At 40.1% G+C, this 27395-nt stretch overlaps 2 protein-coding genes across 7 annotated transcripts in view; both read left to right on the forward strand.

Moving 5' to 3' along the window:
* Positions 1-6394, forward strand: part of LOC106148690 — a 47871-nt gene extending 41477 nt beyond the window's left edge. Inside the window, exons 4-6 of the mRNA XM_013515050.1 lie at positions 4911-5226; positions 5258-5377; positions 5613-6394. Of these exons, the coding sequence (XP_013370504.1) occupies positions 4911-5226; positions 5258-5377; positions 5613-5863 (687 nt within the window). The 3' untranslated portion in view covers positions 5864-6394. The remainder of the gene's footprint in view (positions 1-4910; positions 5227-5257; positions 5378-5612) is intronic.
* Bbx (bobby sox homolog (Drosophila)) overlaps positions 1-27395 on the forward strand; it is a 255067-nt gene that overhangs the window by 44307 nt on the left and 183365 nt on the right. The window contains exon 1 of one of the 6 annotated variants that reach the window (XM_013515184.1): positions 24377-24396. The exons of the other annotated variants lie outside the window; for them this stretch is intronic. The gene's annotated coding sequence lies outside the window, so the exon portion shown is untranslated. Of the gene's footprint in view, positions 1-24376; positions 24397-27395 lie in introns of those variants that run through there. 6 annotated transcript variants of the gene reach the window in all.

The following is a 27395-nucleotide window of genomic DNA, read 5'->3' on the forward strand; positions in this document are numbered from 1 at the left end:
TTTTGCCCTTTGTTCTGTGTTGTCCTTCCACATTTCCTAAACAGGTTTATTTCTCAGGAGACATGAGGGCTGTAGAGGGCACTGTAGGCCAGCTGAAGCGTACACTTCTGGGTTAGTGAGGTGGTGCAGCAGTTCCTGTTGTCCAACGTCCACTTAGGTTTGACACTCAAGTGTCTGAGCAGTGCGGGTTAGCATTGCTTCAGCCTTTAAAGCAGAATAAAATGGAAGGTGTAGTAGCATGAAGGAATCACACAAGACACAAAGAAACCGGCGAGTAAACAAAAACTGTTTCTGCCCTTACAGACTCCAGTGGCATACCCAAGGCCTTTACTAGGAGAGCTCATTCTAAAAACATTGTGTTTTAATGGGCTTGAAATTTTTTTTTTTTTTGAGTCTTTGTGAGACAGGGTCTCTCACTATGCAGTTCAGGCTGGTTTTGAAGTCGCTTTGTAGCACAGGTTGGGCTCAAAATCACAGCGATCCTCCTGGCTCAGCCTCCTGCGTGCTGGGATTACAGGCATGTGCCACCCCACCGGGCGGCTTGAAGTTTCTTGATAGAGAACTTTCTTTATTTTTTGATTGCGTTGTTACCATTAAAGATAACATAGTCCTCCCTTGTTCTTCCCCGTCCCCTTCCCTTCTCCCACCACTTCTGTAAGGTATGGACTGTTCAGTTGTATAACAAATTTTGAGCCGATACTGAATTTAGAAAGTGCTGAAAATACCAGTTTAAGGTTTATTGGACACTCTTTCATTCGGTTGCTATAATTGATGGAACTTTCATTAAGGTTTGCTTGATTGCACCACTTTTCTGGAGAATAAGATGGTGTTGGACCGTATTTTACACTCGGTGACATAGGTTTTCATTAGGAAAGAAAAATGTCTCCCAGCTCATAAATATCTCAGTATCTGGCAAAACTGTTGTCCATTTGATAAGGTTAGGAAGTATTTACTCTTAACTAATTAAAGTATAGAGTAATGTTAGCTATAATCATTTGTATTAAAATGCCCTGTCATCAAGCTGTTTCTTTTAGTTTTTAGGATTTAGATAATTATCCTTTCCCAGGAGAAAAATCTGTTAAATAAAAATTATATCTTGGCATGGTGGGACATGCCTGAAATCCCAGCACTGTGGGAGACTGAGGCAGGAGAATCAGAAGTTCAAGTCCAGCCTGAGTCACGGTGGTGGACTGACAACTGGTGGTCAGCTTGTCACACCCAGTGGTGCTTGCCGGGTGTGGAGGCCCACCTGAGGACTATTGCCGGCAGCATAAAAGGCACAACTGGAGAGGAAGCAGTTTTGAGGCTGTTGGGAGCTGGTAGAAGCTGTTGGGAAGCTGTTAGGGAGCGCTGGTTCTCTTGGGCTATTCTGCTGGAGGACCTTGTCATGCTGGCTTTCCTGAACAACTTGGCTGCTCTTGTTGGAGGAGGAGCTCGGGACCTCGCTGTCGCTGAGAATGGCTACGGTTCACTTTGGGGGAGTGCTGGTCCTCACTTTGAGTATCACTTCCTGGCTCTAGAGGGAAGATGGTGCACTGCTCAGTCTCCCGAACAAGCTTGTCAAATGTTGGCTTTCCTGTTGGGAACTCAGTTTTCTTCCTCATCGAAGGAGCTCGGGAACTCACTGTTGCTGAGGGTGGCTGTGGTAGTTTTCAGGGGAGCTCTGGCTCTTTGAGCGTCACTTCCTGGCTCCAGTGCAGATCCCTCAGCCTGCTAGCACAGATCCTTCATCCCACTGGCACAGACTTCCTAGATTCCACCCTTGACTGTTGGGCCTTCCCAGCGCAGATCCGCAAAACAGGCCTGCATGAGATAATGTCGTGGGCTCTAGCTCTTCAGCTGGACTCATGCAGGACGTTGATCCAGGCCCTCAGCTGGAGTCTTTGATCTTTAATGTGTGCACAGATTTCCTGCACTCTCTTTTGGTATATGATTCTTCAGGTGACTATTATAAATAATCTTATAAAATATATGTCCTGTGTTATATTGTTCCCCTTGCAAACCCTGTACTACAGCAGTGACTTAGCAAGACCCTGTCTCAAAATAAAAATAGAAAGGGCTGGGGATGTAGCTCAGTGTGAAGGCTCTGGATTCAATCCCCAGTGCCGCTCTCACACACCACTTATATATAAAATATGAGTAAATATATGTATATATGATATCCTATATCACCTATATTGTACAAATAGATATATCATAGACATATGTCAGACACAGATATCAGCTATGTATATCATAGATAGATCAGAGGTAAATATAGGTGTATCACAGACAAATACAGATATAGACATATAGATACATCTTAGATATGATACATAAGTATAGCATAAATATAGATATATATTATAAAAATAAATATAGGTATATCAGTTAACTATCATAGACGTATCTTAGACATAGATGGTGCATAGATAAATATCACAGATGTCATATCTTTGCCTGAGGCAGTGATAAGTTACTATAGTCTCAGGTACTTGGGAGGCTGAGGCAAGAGGATCGCTTAAACCGAGGACTTTGGAGCTGGTCTGGGCATCACAGTGAGACCCAGTCTGTTTAAATTGTTTCTTCAATAATATCTGTTAGCATAACACTGGTCACTGGGTGATGCTATCTAGCTTAAGTAGTTGGAAGTTATATAGCCTTTGAGCAATATAGTATTTTAAAAGTTGTACTAAGCATTAAATAGCAAGTTTTATGCCAGAAGTGATGGGAGTGCTGGCTCTAAGTCTTCAATGTATGTTAGCAATTTAAATGTGATGCTAACCAAGGAAAACAAAGTTCAGCAAAAGAATAAAAACAGAAAGACACCCAGTGTTCTATATGACACTTTCCTGTCCACATTCTCGTTTGGTTTTCACAACAACCTGCAGGCAGCCAGGGTTGCCATTATTACCTTCCTAGAGTGGGGAAACTGAGGCGCAGGCACCGGCAGTGCAGCTGAGGGGGTTAGTGACCTTTAACCTTATAACTGGAACCCAGTTCTGCCTGAACAATTTGGTTAGAATTAAATGACTGTTTTATGATTTTGTTTCCATGAACATATGTGTTTTCTTCAGTATATTTAAGAATAAGAACTAAACACTATATTTTGTTGAGTGGATGTCTGATGTTTTTATTTTTAGACCGGAGAATATGCTCTCAGAAGACACTTTTTTTTTTTTTTTTTGGTCTTTTTGAGACAGGGTCTCGCTATGCCGTTGAGGCTGGCCTTGGGCTCACTTTGTAGCCCAGGCTGGTCTTAAACTCCCAAGGATCTTCCTGCCTCAGCCTCCCAAGTGCTAGGATTACAGGTGTGCTTCACCATGCCCTGCTATTAGAAGATACTTAACCGATGATACTCTCAATTTTTTGAACTCATTCTCTGACTTTGGGACAATTTCTAATTTTCAGTTTTGCCTTAGCGGTCTTTATATGATCTAAGGTAAAATTAATCTTGCTTGTGTAGTTTATGTATGTCAAAATAAAACTTTATTTATAAAAGAGTTGTAGAATTATGAACAAGGGAACATTAACTGGAGTAATTTGTAAGCTGAATGAATTTGATACAAATGTACTTTCCACATTGTTAAAGTACAAGTCACCATTCTAAGGAGTGATTGATCAATCTACTAGTTATTTTTCTCGTGATTTTTTGTTTAGTCTTAGGGATGCTTATCTTTGGCTATAAGGAACTGACCACTCCCAGAAGTCTATATAAACATTAAATGATAAGAAGATCTAATCTGTATGTCTGTATCTAGTTGTATATCTCTAGCGTCTATTTTACTGCATCTCTGAAAGGCACTTAAAACCTGTTAGCGTAAACCTCATTAATTAAAACGCTGATGTGGCTCTAACCCATCCCCTCTGAAGAAGGGATGGACCAGTATATCGTACTGTTCTCCTGAGTGTGGAGCAAAGTAGGATTCGCCTAGTTAGAGGTAAACACATACCTTATTTGTGAAAATACCATTAACAAGGGGAAAAATGTGGGAATAGAAGGAAGGATTGGAATGTTCTGCTGCTGTCTTCCTAGAGGAGGAATGTGGTCATACATTCAAGGTGTTTGACTTCGGGAAAGTTACTTAAACTCTCTAAATCTCAGTTCCCTCGCTTGTGAAGCAGGATAACAGTGTGTGGCTCCTTGAGAGGAGGTATAAGGAACAGCAAGATAAGATGTATAGATGACTCCTCTACGTCATGGCCCATAGTATTCTTTAAGTAATTGTCAATAAAATTAGTAGGTCTTGATGCTATAATAATCCTAAGTGAAAATTAATGCCTGAATTTCAGTGGAGGCAAAGGGAAAAGAGAGGCAATTTCAGTGGAGGCAAACAGAAAAGAAAGAACAGCTGAGTGAACAGTAGAAAGCTAGACTCAGTTTAGGCTGATAGGATGTGGGTGTGGAAGTAAGGGGCGCCGGGATGACTGGGATGGTTTAAGCAGGGGGCTGTTAGTGTTTACTCTTATCCCAGGAAAGTGGGATGTTTAAAGTACCAGTGAGATAAAGAGTGGGGTTCAAAACAAACAAATCCTCTTGGAGAGTAACTTCTGCTCTGTCTGACACATGCTTTCGTGATTTTGTGTCTAAGATTCGCCTGTTTAAATGCTTGTGGAATGTGTGGCGTTGGTTGTCTTGCCCGAGAAACTCAGGTCTGCAGTGCTAATTTGGTGAGTCGTGGTTCTCCCCAAACAGTTCAGTGGCAACGTTTCTGCCTTGCTGCGTATCGGAGCAACCCCTCCTTAAGGTAAACAGCGCCTGAAGCTCGGCCAGGTACGTTCGCTGCTGTCAGAAGGAGCCATGGGGGAGCAGTCAGGAGCCATGTAGGTGGGAAGGGTTTCCTGTTTCCAGGCAACAGCGAGGAGCTGGAGGGAAGCAACTTGAATAGAAATTCACTCAGGAGAGGACATTTTGCCGCCCTGACTTCTAGGCTCTGGGGACGCAGACGGGTCTGGGAGAGAGGAGTGGGCTTAAACTTCGCCTGTCAGTGGGTGAAGTTACCGGGACGCGTTTCCCGTTGTGTTGCGTGCGTGCAAAGCATTTCACGTCCAGTGACCAGATTAGCATTCTGCAGCACTTTAGGGACGGCAGCGCTTGCTGCCTCCTGGGCTTCACTTCCCGTCTGAGCTCGGCAGAGGCGGCGCCGGCCGGAGCAGGCCCGTCCCCCGACTCCCTCTGCGGGGCGGAGCGGGAAGCGCAGAGCCGCGGCTCGCGGGAGGTGGACGCCGCGGAGCCCCGCAGGGCGGGTACCTGGCGGATGCGCCCCCTTCCCCTGAGCATGCGGCCGGTGGGCTTGTGCCCCGTTTGCGGCGTTTTCCCTGGCTCGTGCGGTGCGGGAGGGTGGTGGACTAGGAAGCGTGGAAGGAGGCGTTTGCAGGAGGCAGCTACCTGACCGAGGTGGGTTCATCGCGGGCATCTGGGACCCTGAGCGAGGCGGCGGTTTGCATAGCGACAGCCCCCGCGGTTTCGTGGGTGACGCCGTGCTCTCGGGGGCCCGAGGGGCCCCTGCGATTTTACTCCAGCCCGCGTCACGGAGAGCGTGTGCACGCGCTAAGAAGAGTGCCGCGTGGAATGCGTACTTCGCCTTTCTCACTTGCACATGGTGCTGTCTCTACAATTGCTTTTCTTTTAGATCTGCATTTCACTGATTTTCGCCGCACTGTGTTTAAGAGCTCCTCTAGATCACGGTCAGGTGGTGAGTCCTGTAAAGGACGCCCGCACCTCCACCCTGGGATTTGCTCTCTGAGCAGACCCGGAGGGAGCAGAGGCGCTTTGTGGGGAGTCACCTTGGACCCGCTGTGCTGCCGCTGTGTCTGCGGCCTCTTCAGCCGCTTGTCCGAGACTGGCCAGTTACAGCGCAGGAGGAGCTGCCCAGGCGCTTAAGCAAAGGCGGCGCGAAGCCCCTCTCGCCAGCTTCCTCGGATGAATCACTCCGTGAAGGGCCTAATCTGTCTCCGTATTGTCCCGTGGGGAACGGGTCACATTATTTAAGTGTAGCTCCTGAGAGCTTGGCAGGTCTTTTCAAACAAATGCTGATGGATGCCCTGTAGTCCCTCCCACGCTAACGGATTTCTTTATGCTTCTTTGTACATAGACACTTAACCTGTGTTTAGGGGGCCTCTTTTATTACCAGAGATAAAGTTAGAAAGAGTTTAATCTGCGCTGTTTATGTGGTGTGCTCCTCCTCGGTTTGCGCGCCCAGCCTCCCTCTCGGCCTTCACCCCGTTTCTTGCGTCCCTCCTGGCCTGTTGGTGGGTGGTAAGAAAATACCCACGGCTGAATGCGAGCAGTTAGTGTCACAGCCATTTTCAGTGGGTTTTAAAACCTAGTTTTGCGAACACCAGTTGGCAAGCCCTGGAGTGTTTCTGTTGATTATATAACTACATGTTTATGGCCTGTGGTCCCCCCCATAACTTCGGGTTGCACTTACAAAGCTCAGTCAACTTTTAAAAAACTTTGATCATCTTTTATATAAAAATATGGTTACTTATGGCATTCTGTAGGCCCTTGAGTCTAGATAATTTTAATCACTTGACATCAGCTATAGAGCAATTTTAGCTAGAGAAATTATGAAAGATTAATATAATAGACTGTATGCATCAAGACTTTCAAAACCGAATAAAGAGCTTTGCTTATCAGGAGTTTACATTGTCTATCTCATTTTAAAATATATTATTTCTGTTGTAATATTGTGGACAGAAAGTGAATCTTAACTTCATGTTTTTTGTTAATTTTTATTTTTATTTTTATTTTTATTTTTTTTGGTTTTTCTCCGGTACCGGGAACCGAACTCACGACCTTGCGCTTGCCAGGCAGGCACTTTGCCGCTGAGCTAAATCCCCAGCCCCAATTTTTAAAGTTATTACTCTCGTTCGGCATTGTCGTCCTCTTCTTCCTTTTGAATCCTCAGTACTGTTACGCCAGCGCAGTTGTGTGATAAAATACATCGACAGTTTACTGCAGATTCAAAGATGAGATTCCATGTAGGGTTCAATTAGTAAAAGAAAGTTTATGTTATTTCACTTTAGTTTAATTCTTGACTTATTTGCTAATACTATGGCTGGGATGTAAGTATGCTCTCAGGAAAAATATTCTATGATTTGAAACTATTAGGAAGTCCATATTTTGAGTAAGAGTAGATTTCACAATTTGATTCTTCTGTAATTATGCAAATAAATGTTTAAAAAAGGAAAATCTAAAATCACCCAAATATCTTTTCTGAATCTGACATTTCAAAATCACTCACAAGTTAATTATTGACTGGATTTTATTTAAAGACAGTCTATTTCACTAGAGGCAATAGAATAAGTTTCAGATTTTTTGAGGAAGTTAGTAGTTTTGCCATAAAATGCCTTTCATCATTTTTTTTTGAAGACAGGGTCTCACTATATAGTTCACTATATAGTTCAAGCTGGCCTCAAACTTGTAATACTCCTGCCTCAGCCTCCCAAATGCTGGGATTACAGGCATGTGCCTCCATGCCTGGCCTTTAAACATATTTTTGTAGAATAATTATGCTTATTATATACTTATTATTATGTATTATTATTATTACACATAATACTGTACAATTATGGGGAGATTTTTGGGGGAGCACAGGGTGGATAAAAGCAATTAAAGACCTTTTTGTCATAGGAAAGGAATGGCCTTTCTTTTTGCCCTTGAATCCTTGTTGGTGCTAGAAGCCAGTGTTTCTCACGATACTTAAACGTTGGAATTCCTTTCTTTGACCTTGCACTGGTACCTACCTCCTTCCAAGTCTGAAGTGAAAGTTCCATATTTTCTGTATCCTGTCCTCGGGCTTGGAGCGCTTTGCCTATACCAAATAGCTAATTGTGGAATTAAGCAAAGAGTTTTTTAAAAGTAGCTTTGAGAATAGAATTGTATGCCAAATTATAATTAGTGGTTTGCTAATTGGTCTCCTCTGCTATGGTCATGCGCTTATGGTCATTTAGTTTTTATCTATTACATCCATCCTGGGTATTTAGTATTTAGTATCTTGAGTTACTTGGGGGGTTTTTTGTTGTTGTTTATTTTTAAACAGGAATTTAAACTAAGAGTTTTAGTTATACATAAATAATTGATTAATAGCAGGACTAAATCTATAAAATCTTATTCTTAATCATATCCTGTGCCCTCCAAGGAAAAGTTGTGATATATTTCTAGAAGTGAATTATATTATTAGTAGTAGTAGTATTAAAATTTTTAAAAATAGAAGTTAGATTGCCTTTATACTGTATTACTACATCCATAGTGGTATAAGATAGGCCAAAATGTTTTTCCTTATAAAGCTTCTTCAACTTTAAAAATTTTTTTTTGCCAAAGATTTAGGCACAAGCAGTCATTTCTTCTTAGGTTGTCTGGGCACCAGATATTTTGCCAAACTTTCTGCTTAGTGAAATATTTGTATGTAACTGACAGGAGTATTTCTATTTTATTTTATTTTTTTTTTGTTTTTTTCTCTGGTACCGGGAACCGAACTCACGACCTTGCGCTTGCTGGGCAGGCTCTTTGCCGCTGAGCGAAATCCCCAGCCCCTGACAGGAGTATTTTTTAAAGTACTTTATACAGGTAGCTAATGTCGAACAAAATTATAAGGTGCTTTTAAAAATATTTGGAAAAAAATTGTGCACTTTTTAGCTTAAGAATATTCAGCACATACATTATATGTGGAAACTTTTTAACATATTATTTTTCTATTTTGTTAAGTCTTGTATTGCTTTATCCTGATACTCACATAATGTTTACAAACTAAGGTTTCTTAAGTATTGTTTTTTTTTTTTTTTTTTTTTAAACAAAAGTATTAAAGTTATCTTCTTACAGTTGTAAGATTATCTTAGTCTTTGAAAACCTACCGCTTAGCCTGGTGCAGTGGTGCATATCTGTAATTTCAACAGAGGAATCTGAGGCAGAAGATCTCAAGTTTGAGCCCAGCCTGGGCAGCTCAGCAAGACCCTGTCTCAAAATAAAAATTTTTAAAAAGAATTGAAAATATAGCTTAGTGATAGAGCATTTGCCTAGCATGTACAAGGCCCTGGGTTCCATTCCCAGTAATTCTAAATGAATTTCCACTACTTTTAAATGAAAGAATGCATAGGAAGGAAGGGAGGAAGGGAAGAAGGGAAGAAGGGAGGAAAGGAGAAGGAAAGAAGCCTACCTTTTTCTTAACTGCTAAATAACAATAATTTTAAGACAGTTTCTAGGCATAAATTTTTCTATAAGAAAATTTTATTTAGCTTCTTAGTACTAACAATACAAGGTAATTAGATTTTGGAGTAATTAATGTTACATTTATTATTTTAAGAACAAACTGAGGCACTGGAATTATTTTTAAAATGTTAACTCAGGTTTAAGAAGTATGGGGGTATAGCTTCGTGTAGAGCCCTTGCTTAGCATGTGCAGTGTCCTGGCTTCTGCCCCCAGCACTGGAAAACAAAAAAAGAAATGTTTACTCCTATATGTTCATGCTTGTCTTCAGTACAGTCTTACTTTATTTGAATTTGAGCGGATCAGAGGTTCTATAAAAGTCTTCTGTTTTCATCTTGGGAATGCTTTTTATAGGGTTATTTTGCTTAAAAACCAAAAACACCAATTATTTTATATTCAGGATAAATTATACCACATACACAGTATCTCTAATATCTCTTATTTTTTGGAGTGTCAGTCAACTAAATTTGCATTTGTTTGTTTTTAACTTCTGAATCAAATTATTGAAATGATTTTTTCTAATATCCATGTGTGGACAGCTATGTGCTGGTTACCAGGGACCGCAGCCCCGACATTCTGGTGAAAGCATCAAATACTTAAATACACAATTATTTTCCAAATCGACATAAATACTTACAAGCGAAGAATAGGACAATAGGAGAATTGTTGATTTGGAATTGGCCAAAACCGTACACAGTATGGGGACAGGGAAGGCTTCTTTGAGAAAGTGATGTCTAAGTTGGCATGTTTAGCATCAGTGGCCCTTGGGAGACAGAGACACAGGGGGGAGGGTATGGGAACAGGGCATAGAGATAGAGTGGCATGAATCAGTATGGCGCCCAAGAACTGACAGGGTAGGAGAGAAAGCAGCAAAGTGTCCTGGCAGAAGCCTAGCTGGAGCAGACACAAGGCAAAGAGGTGAACCTTCCACTGCGGTTAGCAGTGCGGAGCCCGCTGGGGAGAAGTGGATGGGGAGAGCTGCACTGCCTCGCTCCAAGCCGGGGAGGAAGGGAGGAGAGGGGTCGTTGCTGTGGGCAAATGTTTGAAAAGTTTTAGTAAGAAAGGGGAAGGAGCGAGAGCATAGTGCTGGAGACAGATTTGGGGAAAGACGGGTTATGGTAAGATGAATGTGATATACCCAAAACAGGAAAAAATAATTCATAAGCTGACGAAGGCTTAGCTTCTCAAATGGTCCGTGGTATATGTGAGAACAAGTGCAGTTAAAGGGTGTTTAAATTACTCCTTTGTTTTTGTAGTTCTGATGTGAATAAGAATCCTTTTTCCCTCCAATTATGGAGCCTTTAGCTCTGCATACCAAAAAACTATCCTATTTTTTTGTGGTTCCTTATTTGCTTTGGAAAATATTTTATCACAATTTATAATTTCTAATGATACTAAATTAGCATGGTCCATTTGAAATAATAGAAATGCTTTCCTGGGGCTGGGGATTTAGCTCAGCATCACAGCACCTGCCTGGCAAGTGTGAGGTCGTGAGTTTGATTCCTGGTATCAGAAAAAAAAAAACAAATATTTTCCCAATATATAGTGAGATACAGGCAGTAATATGTATAGCAGTGTATATACCATGACACACATATATATATAACAGTATATGAGAGAGAGATATATATATAGCAAGGTATATATGTGAATATATATATGATATATATGAGAAAGCTATATGTATATAGTGAGATATATATATAAATTTATATAATATATATAAAATTGGGAGAACTAAACAAAAGTAATCTTAATTGCATTTTTAAAACACAGTGGGAAAACACAAGAGAAGAAGATATTTGGTTATTTTTATTTCACAAGAGGGTAGTGACTTGTAAACTAAAAGATTCCAGAAACATCAGATTTCACTCTGCTATTAATTTTATTGGTTAGGGTTGTGCTTTATTTATAATTTTTAGATACTTGTGTGAGCAAACAATAAGATCAAATTATGTTTTCTAATGCTCTTTCATAAAACTACATTATTAATGATTCTTTAGTGTTTACTAGATTGATTGTGTTTTGAAATAATGTGTTGCTGTGTAGCGCAGGCTGGCCTTGAACTCATGATCTTCCTGCCTCAGCCTCCTAAGTGCTGGTATTACAGTTGTGCACCACCATGTCTGGGTTACTGTTCTCATTTTAAAAGCTCAATTAAAAATGTAATGTTAATAAATAGTAGTTATTTAGCTAATTAATCCACCTAATTCTCTTAATAGCAGTAACCTATTTTAAAGAGTTTACTCTTTTTATTAAGTAACCTGTCCATCAGACAACTATGACTGATGCACAGAGAAATTTAAATAAAAAGTTTAAGAATCCTTAGCATTTGAATATTAAGGATGAACTTTTATTGTGTGCAGTTTATTGTACATATATATGGTCCTACCACAAATTAATATTCATTTCTTGGAGCTACTCTTTACTGTGTTCTTTAGATTTAAATTTTTTAAACTTTGATAATGCAGATAACCTTAAGGGTCAGCTAGTTCTTAATTAGGATTTAAAAAATATTTTTCAATGTTTCATTTGGGTGACCAATATAAAAGAAATAATGTTAGTGCTTTCTGGGTGGCCTGGTTAGGTTATAATTGAGCGTTGCTATAGAGTCTTCATCGCGAAGTTTGCATTTATGTTTATGTAGGTAGGTAAGCACGTACCTAAAAAGAGTGTTTAACTATTAAGACCATGTTTATTAGCCTGGGATCCTTACCATTGTGTGTAGATTTATGTTTTGTTATCAGGGCTGAATAAGTTTGGGAAACAGGGTATTTGATGGTGAGCTGTGATTATTGTGATGATATAAGCACACTTCTGAGAGTTTTCAGTCTTATCTTGGTTTACTTAAAAACATCCACTTCTGAGTGTCTTAAAAATTAAGATTTCAAAATAGAAAAAGAATGACTTTTGGTAAACTATTAAGACAATATTATGTTGAAAAGATTTGGGTCTTACAATTTTAGGTAATCTGCATTAGAAATTGCTTTTCTCACAGTGCTAAAGGAGTACTTAAGAATGTATCACAAAGTTTTTCAAGTCGCTGGCTTTTGTTAGTTACTAAGTTTTGGGTCACTGTCCCAAAGCAGACTCTGTCTGGAGGGCGGATGCTTGCAGGAGCCAGGCAGGGATCATGGCTGTGTGCTTGATTCCTTGGGTAAGAGGGTAGGAAATCAGGGGGATCTTAGCTTACCTGGCGATGAAAGATAGACGTGAAATCACTCAAATTCATTTTCACCTTCGTTAGGTGGGCTAAACCAACACAGATTTGCAGGCTTAAGGGTCTTGCTGTGGGAGTTACAAGCTCTTTGCGGGGAGCAAGACTTACAGGTGAGATGACTTAGTCACAGCCGGAGGCAATCCACCCATCCACCTGGCGATCATCCATCCGCTTCATTTACACATGCGTGAACCCACCCATCATTGAAACACACCTATTATGTACTAAGCTTGGGACTTGGAATCTCTGCCTTCAGAAGTGTTGGCTGAAAATAATCAACAAATAAATAAACGTGCAGAAATTGCCATGTTTTCGCAGTCGTTTTCATTGAAAGGAATTACCTTTGCTTTTTTTTTTTAAACTTACCTCCTTGTTGTGAAGGTAGACTCCTTATCTGCTTTGCTCCCCTTTCTCTTCTGGTAGCTGGATTAGTACCTGGTACAAAGAAGATGTTAAGTAGGCAGTCACTGAGTGGTTTGAATGAATGAAGGTTCTTTGTATCAGATACGGCTTTTTAACCCTGTCTAAATTTATTTTGGATCAGTCCGTGTTTGCAGCATACAGTGGATACACTCATCATGAGGCGTTGCTGCTGTGCACATCACAGCTAAGGCTTTTGGAGCGGAAAGGCAGGGGCCAGATCCTCAAAGATGGTTGGGCCTGGAGAAGGGAGGAGGTGAGTACAGGGGGTGACAGAGCTGCATCAGCGAGGATGATGAGAGCCGAGGCAGCGGCCCGAGCACGGGGTGCAGGGCGGAAGGCGGGCCTGCAGGTGGAGGGCCAGTGAGGAGTGAGCCTGGTCCAGCCGCCCTTTTGTGCTGGAAATGAGCCAGGAGGTGCTGTGCTGGGATGAGATGCAGGTGGGGCTGCACTCCGAGAAGCTTTCCGGTTACTGTTGGGAGCCCTGGAGTGGCGTAGTTTAGGTTCTTACTCATATTGTAGGGGTGTGGGGTTCGCGATTCTGCTTATCAGTTTGCCACCTATAAACTGGGAAACTTTTTTCAACATGTTTAACTTCTCTACCTGTGTTTCCTAACTCCATTGTATAATTCAGACATTAAGATTATGTTCATTAATATTTTTCATAACATAGGGAAATGCTCGTGCTGTTTTCCCGAAAATTAACGTAAATAAATTACAAAAGAATGGGGTAAATGTTGAACATACAGCATGAGTTAAAAGTAGAGTTCCGCTGGGGATTTAGCTCAGCGGCACAGCGCCTGCCTGGCAAGCACAAGGTCGGGAGTTCCGGGGGCAGGATGGTGGTGGGGGAATAAAGAAAGAAAGAAAGAAAGGTAGAGTTCCTATTTATGTGCCAGGGTTTGGGGTTACCAAGCAAAAAAAACTTGAAGTCAAAATGGCAACAGTGATGGGATTATAGGTAATATTTATTTTAATAAAAATCAGATAGTATCAACTCATGAATATAACAAAATAAATCCCAAGAGAGGTAAAACAATAGCAGATTATGTTTGCACATAACATCTGTGTTGTCAGAATTGGGGATGTCATGTTTCAGCTACTTATTTTCCTATTTGCTGTTTCACTTGCTCCATGAAACGTCCTTTTAGCTTTGTGACATACTGTATTAGAACCTTTAGGTATCGTTTATGCTGTTTCTAATGCAAACTAGACTTCAGTGGAGGAAAAAAGAAGCTATTTTATTTTATTATTTGAGCTTGTTATTTATACTCGGAGTATACAGTACAGTACATCTTTTGAACATCTCCTATTTGACCATCATCTTGTTTGTTGAATTCTTAGGAAGTTAAATAAATGTACTTGGTTCTTTAGCCTCCAAAAGATTAATAAAAGAATTTAGAATACAAAGGTGTTCGTGAAAAATAATAAGAGAACAATTGAACTTAAAATAGTTCAATCCTCATTCTGAATTATTCTCTGGATTTTCAGCTTCTTATTCCACTGGTCTTTCCTTTTCTTCAGATTGCCTTTTTGATCAGATAATTTGGTCTTCCAGATAATTATTTGACAACAAAAACGTAATAGAGAAATGACCACTAATTTATATGTCCCAGCTGCTTCCAGCTCCGCAGCATGGTTTAAACCATCAGATGATTCTGATTGGCACTGCTTCAGGAAGTTCCACCCATGGAAGCACAAAAGCCCGTCTTTGACTTGGTTTTTGAGCAGTGCCACAGAGCGGTTTTATTTTCCTTCCCTCCGCTACTTTCTCCGCCCTTCCTCTACAGTATTTTGATAGGGACTCGCTAAGTCACCAAGTTGCCCTGGCTGGGCTCAAACTTGTGATTCTCCGGCCTCGCCCTCCCAGAGTGCTGGGATTACATATTTGCACCACTACAGGAGGCCTCACATAGCAGTTATTCTGTCAGGGTCTCAGATGTGGGATTATACCCTTCATTTTCTCAAAAAGAACAATTTAACTTACTGTACAAGTATAGAAATACCTCAAAATTTATCTGCTTTAAAATTTTGGAGCTTCCCAATCACAGAAAAGGCAAACAGATATGCTGGGAGAAAGAGCACGATGTAACAGAATTACATTTTGGGCAGTTGGTTGATTGCTAGGGTCTCCCTGTATAATCCAAGCACCTCAGCATTTTGAGTGCTGGGGTTATAGGAATGCACTGTGACTACTGGCAAACTTTTGTTTTAAAATGTGATTTTTCACAAATGGCTAGAGATTTAGGCTCACACTATGAATTCTGGTTAGTCCCTTTATGCTTTCGTTTATTGCCAATATGATCTTTTTATTCTTTGTATAGGTCTTAATCCTTTTTTTCTGAAGAGTATGTGACTCACATGTATAATACAAAATTTCACATGTAAAATTAAAATTTCGTATATGAAGAATTTTCTAAAAAGGAGTCTTTATAAACATCTCTGAGAATATTTGCATAAATAATGGGATCTTTTCCAGCAGGACTGTACTTTATCATTTAAGTATAAAGACTTTACAAATCAGATAATTGCTTAGATGCTTTCTAATATTGGTTAAACAAAGTCACAGTATGTATACCTGGGTATATATGTGCATCTATTTTCCTTTGGTTTTCTGAGTCTTCTGTCTTATTTACCAGTCCCTGTCTATTTCTTTAAATCACTATAAGTCTTAAGCAGTGTCCACAGCCCCTCCCGCCGCACAGATGGATCCCTTTTCTTTCACTGACCGTGCTGGGCTGCTGGTCTCTGTGTCTCAAGTCAAGCCTAGGAGCTTTATGTCTCATTATTTACTCCACCAAAAGCCACAGCAGTGGCCTTGTGCCGAGCACTTGGGTTAGGGACAGATAATGGGAATTAAGCTGCTTCGGAGTGCGGGGTCAGGGGCTCCGCTTGTCAGTGCGGCACAGGTTGTGTGTGGTCTCAGTGGAAGTCACAGCTTTGTCTGCCGCGGCATTGCCTGAAACTTGGTTACTGACATTTCATGTATTATTTCCCTAATGTAACTCAAAATACGTCCACCTTCTGGGAATTTCCACCCAGGAAGCAGCTAATTTTTTAGAGTTTAATGCTGTTCCAGATAGATTTTTTTCCCTCCATATAGTCTTAAGGATAGCACTATAGATTAAGTACAGAATCCTATTATTTTTCAAGGTAAGATATTTCTTTGGTGCTTTACATTTTAAAGAAAGCCTTTTTTTTTTTTTTTTTTTCTTTTACTGTAATACTCTTCTGAGGAAAAAAGTGAACTTAGATAAGTTTCCAATAGCCCTTTGGTATTCTATATTCTTCACAAAGGCAGTGAAGAAAGTCATAAAACTCATCAGAGTAAAATGAATCAGAACCCTGAATAGAGAATTCGGGGAAGCGGTGCAAGTCCATTAAAAGCTTATAAAGACTTGGTTTAGAATGTGTAAACAGTCAAGAAGCTGCTTCAAGGAGAGTAAGAAGAAGGGGAGGAGGCATTTTCAAAGCTTGTAAAATTTCCCCCAATCTATATAGCTGTGCTGCACTGATGAGCATTAAAAACAAGTCAACAACGACCAAAAAACCCCCACGGCTTTCTAGTACTGGTATATGCCAAAAATACCTGATTTTTGAGTAAGAAAACCCAGTTCGAATCTTGACCTTTCAGTTTCAGTAGGTGAAGTGCTTGACCTGTGGGTCTTCGTGTTTCTCTATAAAATGGAAGTAATATTTACTTTATTAGTTTTCTCTGAAGTGACAATGTTCCTACAATACGTTTGATACACTTAGGTCAGTGAACATTTTAATGTAAATAGATCAGTCTTAAGTAGCTGTATAATTAAAAAGGGGCTTGCCAAAACATTTTCAAGTGGCAGCTTTTCAAATGTGAAATTTATTAAAGATGTTAAGAGTATACTGTGTAGTAGAAATAAGCCTTTTTTTGGTGGGGGTGATTACCAGATTTAAAAACACCATGCAAAAAAATGATATGTGTAATCTGATTTGGGAGAATATATTTTTACCAAGTATAAATTTTTATTTTATATGGAACTATAAAAATAAGGCAATTGTTAATAATGGTACACACTTAAAAGACTCAAGTCCTGTACTTAAATAATATTTCATTTATTTTAAAAGGCCCAGTGAGATCTTATGGAAGTAAAGGGAAAATATCTGAAAGTACGTTTATGAACTCTATAACTTGCCAGTGGATTTATGCTGATTAGTTTTTATAATTGTTATATAATCATTTTAAAGATTTTTTGACATTGTGTATATAACTTAATTTGTAGTTATATCTACAGCTTTGTATTAAGAGATAAACCTCATTAAGAAGTTAATAGTCCTTTAGTTTAGTATGACTTTATGTTTGGGAATACATGAAAACCTATCAGGCCAAAAAATGTAATCCACATGCTTTTCTTATTTTTTTTCTTAATGTTATGATTTTTTAAAAAATGTATTAAGATCATACATTTGCAAGAGTGGATTGTTAAAATATCTTAAACTGATTTTTAATATATACCAGCCTTAGTATTAAGCCGAATGCATCCTTAGTATTGAATAGAATGTTCAATTTTACTGTTTCTTGGAGCCCAATAATACAACAAAGTTTGAAGGAAACTTGAAAACATAAAATTAGATATTTGCATGTGACCTGAAGTTTAAATTCAAGGCTGGTGTATTTATTATTTTGCTGTCTGCACCAGTACACCCAGGCTCAGGTTTTATTGATGAGAAGGGCACACGCAGCTTTTAGGAATCTCGGGGTAGTTTTTCAAATAGATACATTTGGATTGGTCAAAATGAAAATCAGACATGGGAAAGGCCATTTTTCAGAGACTTTATTTTTTTTTAAAGGTGTGATTTTATAATTCTCTGACTATAAATAATTATAACTTTATAATTTAAAAGGCTAATTATATGATACAAGAGACATCCTGGTGTTTTGCTAGACCTTTTAACACTGTCGTTACCAGTTCAAGGATAATCTGCATTTGGCCTGTGGCAGGTCTAATAGCAGAAGTCAGTTAATCAACTCATATGAAAGTATCTGACCCTGACCTTGTGCTTAGCCACTTTACTGGGTATCTGCGGGGTAAACAAAGGCCTCTGAGCGTAGTTAATAAATTGTAAGTGATCATGACCCTAAGGTATATCTTTTGTTGGAAAACTGATTGCTCTGTGTATAGTCATCCTAGTGAACTCTGAAACATCCACCCAAGGGGGCTCCATTTCATTTTCCAACCAATTGCCTGTGAAGTAATCAGTAATTCACCAAATCTCCATCACTGTAGGTGACCTAAGATTATCTCTAATCAGGTAGGCTCCTAGAGGAACTTCAGTGCAAAAGAAACCTTGAAGGAGTCAGAAAATGCCTTGAAAACTTGGAAATAATCTTTCTTCCAACACTTACTGAGTGCAGCACAGGGTACAGAGTCCTAGGTGCTGTGGATGTAAGCATACAAAACAAAACGTGGTTCCCTTTTGTGAAATGTGGTGGGTTGGTGGGGAAAGCAGATACAGTAGGAGTCATCAGGGCTCTAATAATAAATAGTATGTGCAGAGCATTTAGGGGCGTAGAGGATGCAGCCAAAATCCGCTGGGGGAGAATGGGCATGCTGTGATTACCCCCTGTGCCTTTAAGTGAAAAAAAATAGGCTCTGGATTTATATAGAAGCCATAGAGGAAAATAATGTGGATTAAAAGCCCAAACACAGTTAATACAGTTTAATTCAAAGGAACCCAGATACAGTTTTATATGAGCATGATTTAAAATTTGCCAAAGAAATGGAGTAGTTGTGTAGCTAAGAGTGATGTTTTGCTGCTTCTAATAATTTAAGAGGTAAATGCCTTTCATTGCGCTTGTATCAGATCATCAAAGACAGCTGATTAAAATGATCACATGTATCCCCTCAGGATCAGAGAGCAGTGTGTAAGTAGGCAAGGATTAGACCTCAAATTATAACACGTGTTGGGTTTTTGCTATTTTTATTTTTATTATTTTAAGCACCTTATAAAAGTATATGAGTATAAATTCGTCTTTCTTGGTTTCTTGGGTTGAGCCCTGACCCCTTTTTGGTACCTTCCTACTTTCTCAGGTTTTCAGTTCGAGGTCTGTGCTCCGTTTCTCTATCCTGCTGTGCATCGTTTCCTTCCAGGGGCCAGTTCCTTCTGGGCTTCTCTGAAGCCCTCCCTCCCTTCAGCCTCAGTCAGATCCTCTGCTCTTTGTCCCCTCCCGGGGTGCTCCCTGGACCTCAGGCCCTTCCGTCAGGTTATAGAGAGACGGTGGTGGCGAGGAGAGCAAAGGTAGTGGGTAGTACTGCCTCCGGAGAGGCAGTAGTGCGCATGGGAGCCCTGGAGTCACACCGTTTAGCCTCTTGACTTGCAAGCTCTGCGAGCCGGGGTAAATTGCCTTACTTCCCTTGGATAGAATATTTCTTTACTGATAAAACAGGAATAAAAATGATACTATCTATTGAACCATGGGGTTGTTGGGAGGATTAAATGAGTTAAGATATGTGACATATTAAGAGCTTTACAAATTAGTTTATTATTTGGCAACCCAAATTGGAAACTTGCCCATTACTAAGGCTGCTATCTTCTCTGATCCCTTACAGGTGCTCTTCCTACCTTTTCTGAGGAAACTGAGTTAAATAACTTGCCCGTAGTTACGCAGCATGATCAGAATGCATAGTGAATGTTCAGATTTCAAAACTTCATTACAGTTGGAGACACACTGCCATTAATCCGTTTCAAGGTGGACATGTTGGCACACACCTCTGATCCCAGCTCTTGGGGGGGATGAGGCAGGAGGATCACAGGTTTGAGCCAGCCTGGTCTTCTTTGTGACTTACCAAGATCCTGTCTTAAAACTAAAAATAAAAAAGGAGTGGAGATGAACCTCAGGATGAAGACACCGGGTTTAATTCCCAGGGCCGCTCATGTACACCCACACAGTCCTCAGAGCGCACCTCCTCACTTTCAATACCCTTCTCCCGTCATTCTTGCCCCTCAGGAAGCAGTTCTGGAGGGTCTTTAAGAGGTGTGATCAGACTTACAGTGAATCTTGTTGCCAGGTGCTATCAAGCAGAAAGGCGGGTTCACGGAAACACTACAGTGTGTCTCCACCCATCTTACTCACTGGATCTGGCACCACGTGACTTCTGGCTCTTCCTAAAATTAAAATGACTGTGCAAGGTAAATGTTTTTAATGGGTTCAGGACATTGAAGCAGCCGCAACAGTGCAAGTAGAGACACTTGCGAAAGAGGACTTCCAGAACTGTTTCAGAAAGTGGGAAGAACAGTTGTGTTCAGTGTGTGGGGGAGAGTATGTTGGAGGGATTAATGACAGGGTGATTTTTACTGTAATAAATTTTTAACACTATTTTTCAGTCATAACTTGTACACTGTCTGGATTCAAACCTGTATCTCTGTAACTTCAGAATGCTGCCCTGGCCTCAGAGGCATCATAGGACCGAGCAGGGGTGTTGCTGCGGTTTCTTCCTGCACAGTGTGTGTTGATGCTAACAGCTGCCTCGTTGGAGCCCGGAGGAGAACTAGGGAGCTTTTCTGGACTACCCATCTGGAGGCTTGCGTTCTCATTCTGCCTTTCATCCTATGCCTTTGTCATCTAGAGCAATTCACTTACATACCTTCTAGACACGTTCATGCTCTGTAACCTAGAAATAATCATAGTGATGTATTAGAGGATCAAGTTGAGAGTACAGTGCTAACCACATAATTTGTGGAAGAGAATAGGGTTCCTAGCTTACCATGTGGGTATTTTAGATATACAGAATAGGTAATGTAATCTAACTTTAAAAGCGTCATCTTCCCTCTGATATTATTTGAATTTTATTTGCTGCTTTTTGAAAGTCAAAAGGTTTGTGAATGAACCTGATATTTTAGGTCAGTGGGTAATCCAGGAGCTTGGAAAGTCAAGCTTTGGGTTTACCCAAAACCATAATAACAAAAACATTTAGTGAGCGGATTATTAACAAAAGTAATATAGGCCTGTGTGGGTGACTGCGAAGGGAAGTGGGTTTGATACTAATACGAAGGAAAATCACGATTTAAAAATATAGGTCTCTCCTTTCTGTGAATCTTTTGTTAGATCAGAGCAGGTTGAGGTTTGGGGTAGTTAAATCTTTCTATACATTACTCAGCAATCAACACCCAGAACTACATGACTTTTGAAATTAAAACAAAATTGATGTAGTTTGTGGATGACACATCTATCACTTATTTTTATTAGAATTAAAGATCTAACTTTCTGGCTGACTTTCATGACTACAGTAATTAGATTGAGGGGGGTGGTGGGGAGATTTCATACAGGCAGTTAGTGAGAAGCAATAGAGAGAAACTGACCAAAAGGAACATAATAATAAGTTTTCTTGGTATGAAATCTCTAAGTAAGGCATATTAATGTCCATGAACTCTTCAGTTTTGTGAGATAGATTAAGAAGGTGAGACTAGTAACTTCTGTTTACAGTGGGAGAAGTTGGAGCTCAGAAGTTTCAGTGCCCGTCTCAGCTGAAAGCTTGGTATCAGGAACCAGGAGTTGAAACTGCTCATGAAGTTTTACATCCCTCAACATTCAGGCAGAAATGTAGAGCCAAAAAGAAGACTCGTAGGTTTGGGGGACCTGATGTATGAATGCTCAGCGGTATTAATGTGACTAACAGTTGCCTGGAAAATACTCCCATCCAAGCACTAACCAGGCCCTATCCTGCTTAGCTTCCGAGATCAGACGAGATCGGGCGCGTTCAGGGTAGTATGGCGGTAGACTGCCTGGGAAATACTAATAAACGTTAAATCATGGTGATGTAGTCCAATTAAAATGAGAAAAAAATGCCTCATTTTGGAAAAATTTTCATCTAGAATAATTTAAAAATTGGAAACAAAACTGGTGTTCAGCTGGAAAATTTAATTGTTCAAAGTGGCTCATTTCCTGAGGGTCTAGATTGACTTTTATGTATTAATTAATTAGTTAATTAATTTTTACTCTTGAGAGGTATTTTTGAGTGGAAGGAAAGGTAAACCGGTAAAGGAGATTTTAAACTTTTTGCTCCCACAAAACAATGAGGAAAACATGGATTTCCTCATGTATTTAGTTGGTATCTAACGTTTTCATCATAAATTTAAATTATTTGCTAATGCTGTAATTATTGTATGGTAAAGAATGGATTTCTTAATAAAATTATGTCCTTAAATGTATTCATTTTAATCAAATGCGTTAGCTTTATACTAACTTCCATTATCCATTTACAGACTGTTCTTTAGTAGTCTGTCACTTTAATCTTAATTTTTTCCTTAATCTGTTTATTATACTTATATCAACAGATTTTATTGTTTTCTTTTGTAAAAATTATCAATCACTTTTTTTATATTTCTGTGATTAAAACTTAATAGTAGTTTTTTTAAAAGTTTACCATTACGCCTAGTGGGGTGGCCCACTTCTATAATTCCCGCACTGGAAAGACTGAGGCAGAAGAACGTGATTTTGAGGCCAGCCTGGACTAGTTATCTCTAGTGTTACGGTTAGTACACAGTTCGTCAAACTACCGTGCTTGAAATGATCAACTTTGATAAATATTAGAGAAAAGTACAGCCTTGTTGAAAGTATATTTAATGCATTATTACTGTATTCCAATTAGCTCATAATCAGTAGATTAACATTTTTCATTTAAGAGTTCAGCATATTTTTATTGTTTTTAATATGTAGACACATTTTGTTTACATAGCTAAGTTGAGAATGAGTGTAAACTTAGCAGCGTCACTCGTTCTTGGACTTTCGGATTATATTCACAGTCACCATGCTCCATCATTTGAAATTACCTGTAATGATTTCCCAGCTGACGGTTCAGTTAGACCTTTTTCCAGTTTTATTCTAAGCGAAGAATTGGCAAAGCGACCAGAACTGCAGAAGAGTGATTAGATTGAGTCCACTCACTGTCTCATTTATTTGTAATAGTCCCCTTGCGTCCTGCCTGGAGTTTCTCTCTCCCTGCTTCAAACAGTACTCCAGAATGAGATATGTGGTGGGTAAGCTGTGTGCCTTGACTTTGTAAAGTGGGGGAAGAAGGGGTGGCTGGAAACAGGAAGAGGGAAAGGCTGGCTCTCTCTAGGGGCATCTCTGAAGTCAGGCCTGTTGTAGGAAAGGGCCTTTGGAAAAGCTGATCTGAGATGTTATTGTCTGAGTGCCGGCATACCCTTTGGAAGGTCCCTTCCAGGAGTTGCATGTGTACTGTTGTCCTAGTACCCAGTATGTTACGGGCTTTTACAGAATTTTTTCTTTAATTCTTAGCGTATATGTCCTTTAAATTGACAGCACTGCTGACTATGGGTCTTAATTACTTGCACGCATCTGCTTACAAATTGTCTTTCCTGGGAGTGTCTTCCTAATTCCAATTCCCTATAATTTTCCGAAATGGGATTAGCACTTGAGCTGCCTGTGACATCCCCCTGTGTATTTTATGCTAGAGCTACTCACACTTACACTTTGATAAAGCATGTTTTAAGTAGCTACTATAAGGAATTACTTGCAATTTTGAGTAAACAGCAAACAGTTTGGCCACGACCAGATTAGTTTTTGCCTCCAGCTTATTCTTTTGGGTGTCAGTTCAGAAAATTACAGTACTACGAGGTATCTCGGCTATAATTTATGTTCATTCTTTAATTTTACAGAGGGGTTAAGCCAGTAATCCAAGGTCAAGGAGGTGGCAGAAGAAAAGTGGAACCTGTGTTTTCTGACTCCTGGTATCACATCACACCTTTGCTGCCTATTGCTAAATTGCATTCCTCACCTCGGTGTTACTCAGTATTATTTGTCCTGGAGACTGACTAGCTTTTGGTAATTCAGCATTATTTTTTCAGTAGAAAAGCATTTACTTTCTCATTAAAGACTTACTGAAAATACTCCCTGCCCCTGGCAAATACTTTCTGCTGCATAGTAGGACTTAGCTAGGCAGGCTTGGGGCCTGTGAGCCCCAGGGCTGTGGCCCAGGGGGAGGGAGGGGACGTTAACTGGTCAGAGTGGAGGTGGATTGGCAGCGCGGGGCTGGTGGGAGGTGGGAAGCTTACATCATTTCCCTGCTGCTGGGCTCTGGCGGGCTGTAAGGCCTTACTTTCCCCTGTGCAATAGTTCTGTAGATTGACAGAGATTCGCAAAAGAAAGGAAAAGTCTGGCAGGGTGGGTGCTCACCCTGTTCACACATCTGTGCTATGAGATGAAACTGTCAATGAGTAACTAGAAGCAACCAGGACTGTTCGTGCCTCGCTCTCCCCCAGCTCAGCTCCTTTCTGCTCCGCCCCATCCCTGCTCTCTGCTGCTCAGATCAGCTTCCTGCTTCTCTGAAAGCTGTTCGCCTATAAAGCTGGTCTGCTTTCACCGAAAGCACTACATTCATAAGACCGAGGCAGGTTTTGTGGAAGTATTGTTGGTTTGTTTTTCTTTGGGGGGTGGAGGGTGAGGAAGGAATTTTTTAGAAAAGAAAGGGGCAGGCTAAAAAGGCAGAATCATCATGAATTTTGTTGTCACATCGTGCCGGTGTTATAACCAGCTCTGTAGGCTGCCGCCCTGAAAACATTTCTCGGAGAGGTATGTGCCTGGAAAAGGGAAAGGTGACTGCCGGCTGCGGAGCAGGCTGCCTGTCCAGCTGCTGCTCGAATGGCTGAAAGGTCGTAATTCTTTCTAGTGTTTCCATGTGGAAAGGGCAGTCGTTACTGGAAACAAAGTGCAGTTAATCAGTTTATTATTAAAAAAAATGTTGACTCTGCTTCGTCCCACATCAGGACCCTTGACGTGCTGCTTCAGGCAGACCACACTAGGCAAACCCTCCGTGTTGTTCTGGGCTCTTTGCGTGGAAGTTGTCTGTAAACAAGATGATGATCTTTAACGCCTCTCTCGTTATTTGTGAACCACATGACAGAGATTAATGAGAGAGACTTGGAGTAGCGCAGAAGCAGCTTCAGATACATTAGGAGCTTTTTGCATTAATAGGTGGCAAAAGTAAAAAGAAATGGTGTTTTACTGTAAAGTGAAAGTTTTGAAGTTTAGAGGGTGTGTTACATCTAAGTGGAAAATTCTGGAGGGGCTGCTGCATTTTGGAAGCAGAGACCACTACTGTTGCTGCCTGACCTGTACGTTGTTAAGGCTAGAAAGCTTTTGAATACATGTGGATCTGTCTTAGGAAACCTTTGGCAATGTTTTTATTCAGTAGTCAGAGGAAAGAATTAAGAACAGGAACATAACCAACACCAAAGGATGCACAGAGAACTGTGTATTGATTACTACAAATCCAGGCTATGCTGTTACAGAATGTTTTAGAAGATGTGAAAAGTAGGAAAATACAACAAATATTTTATCATGTAGCCTAGAGGTGGAGACGTGAAACTAGAAAGTATTTTTTGCTTGATTTTAATTCCTTTATCATGGAAGAAACAGGAAAACTCTTGAATGTTCGCATGTTCTAAATTTATTTTACAAAGCTTTGGAAGTAAATTGTGTAAATATTTATATATGAAGGTGATGACACGGTCCTTTTCAGTGAAGTTAATGGTGTATAAGTTTTTGAAATCTCTTATTTATGAATAGAACATGCTAAGTAATATAACCCAACCTAAAGTGGTCCCTTTAAGAGTATTATTTCCTTTAAATGAAATTTAAACTTCATTGCTTCCCAGATGTTTCCAAAGAGGAGCTAATCATCATGGCAGAAAACCCTGAATTTGAGCTACTACAAACCTAAAAGGTTTTAGGACTGAAAGTGTTGATCACTGGTATTGTCCTTGCCTTTCGTGTACAAGACTTTAGGTTTGGTCCTTGGTAGTGCAAAGTAAAAAAAAATTAAAAAATGAAAAGTAAGTTAATGTTAAAGAAAGAAAAAGATCGCAGAAGTAAACTTAATGCAGGCCTCAGAAAGGAATCCCTCCGCCCACACCAACAGGTGGCCACCCTGATTGTTATTTACCTTGGTTATGCTCAGGCAGATGCGCATTAGGAACCCAAGGAGAGCTTTTATTATCTCCCCTTCCCCAGTGTCCCCCCCCCCCCCCCCGAGATTTTAATTTAAGTAGTTGAACTGGGACAAGGGAATTGATCTTTTGTTTTTGCTTTTGTTTTATGGTACTGGGAATCAAGACCAGGACCAAGAGCTTGCTGGGCAGGCACTGTGCTGCTGAGCTATACCCCCAGCCTGGGAATTGATCCTTTAAAAATCATTCCTAGGTATTTGTAACAGTGCCAGTTGTCAACTGAATATAGCAGTGCTGATTCTATTTTGCATACTATTTGTATTCACAGTCAATCAGCTTGGACATACGTCCTTTTGGTCTGAACTCCTCTGTCACAGAGCAGCTCGTCAAATATTTAGTCATCTCTCTCCTACAACTTAACTTCTCCAGGCGAGATAGTATTAGTTCCCTCAATCTTTACACACATTTTCTAGGTTCTTCACCATTCTGGTCACTTGCCCTCCTGGCATTACTCTCATTTGTCAATATCATTCCTAAATAGTGTGACCTTGGGGCTGAGCTCATTATTCGGGACATGTGGTATCGAGCAGAGAATACAGTAAAGCTATCACCCCCTTGTTCTGGACACTGCACTTCTGTTTTTGGTGGCTAAGATTACGTTAGCTTCTTTGGCAGTCGTGTCACACTGTTGACTCATGTGGAGCTTGAAGTCAGCTAAAGCTCTTCCTTCTTTTTCACATGAACTGTACTTAGCAGGCCTCAACTATCCCATGCTCATAGATTTTTTTTTTGTCACTGTAGTTCCAGGATTTACATTTGTACTGGAAAAACATAAAGGGGGGTGGTGCTAATGAATCAGTTATTCCACACAGAGAAAGTGATATAGCCCAACTGAATGCCAAATGTTTATTATATAGCAGCAATTTTAAAAGTAATCTGTGGGTTCATTTGAATCCACAGTTAAGTTTAATCTTGTTTACTCCATTTGTCCATTGTTTCTTGTTACTTCCATTTGTCCATTGTTTCTTCTGATTTGTTATTCAAAACTTGCTTTTTAGGGTTAAAAATCCAATTGACTTACAGCCTGTCTTAATGTTGGCATTTAGTGCTTGGTACTTGACATTGAGCTTTTCTGGAATCAAAATACACTGAAGGCATTCTCCTGCACTAATGGTCTAACATCTCTTACTATTTTTAAGGGAAATGTGTTGCATTTGTCATACAGAATTAGAAGGAGATGCTTTGCCAACGAGCAGGTGACTTTGTAAAAATCACGTAGTTCACTTCTGCAGAGGCTGGGAGCAAATTCTAGCTCTGCCTGGGCCACTGCAGTGCTGATGCAGTGTGTCACTCAGTTAAGACTTTGAGAAACCTGAAAGGAAATGGAGCGCTCCCAGGAATTCTTCATCTTCCTTTTTTTTTTTTTTTTTTTTTGCTATTTAATATTTTTCCTCACTGTCTTTTAACGTATAGCCCGCCCATTAATTTATTTTTCATTTAGTCTCCTGCTGAAAGCCATGAAAAGAGTTTAAAAATCTAGATAATATACCAAAGTTAATTGCAGAGAATAGTTTCCTTAGGTGTTCCTCACTGACGCCGTACTGTCTTTCACACTCGAGTGCG

Source organism: Chinchilla lanigera, unplaced genomic scaffold (assembly GCF_000276665.1).
Source record: "Chinchilla lanigera isolate Chin_1 unplaced genomic scaffold, ChiLan1.0 scaffold00026, whole genome shotgun sequence".
In the NCBI taxonomy this organism is placed as follows: domain Eukaryota; kingdom Metazoa; phylum Chordata; class Mammalia; order Rodentia; family Chinchillidae; genus Chinchilla; species Chinchilla lanigera.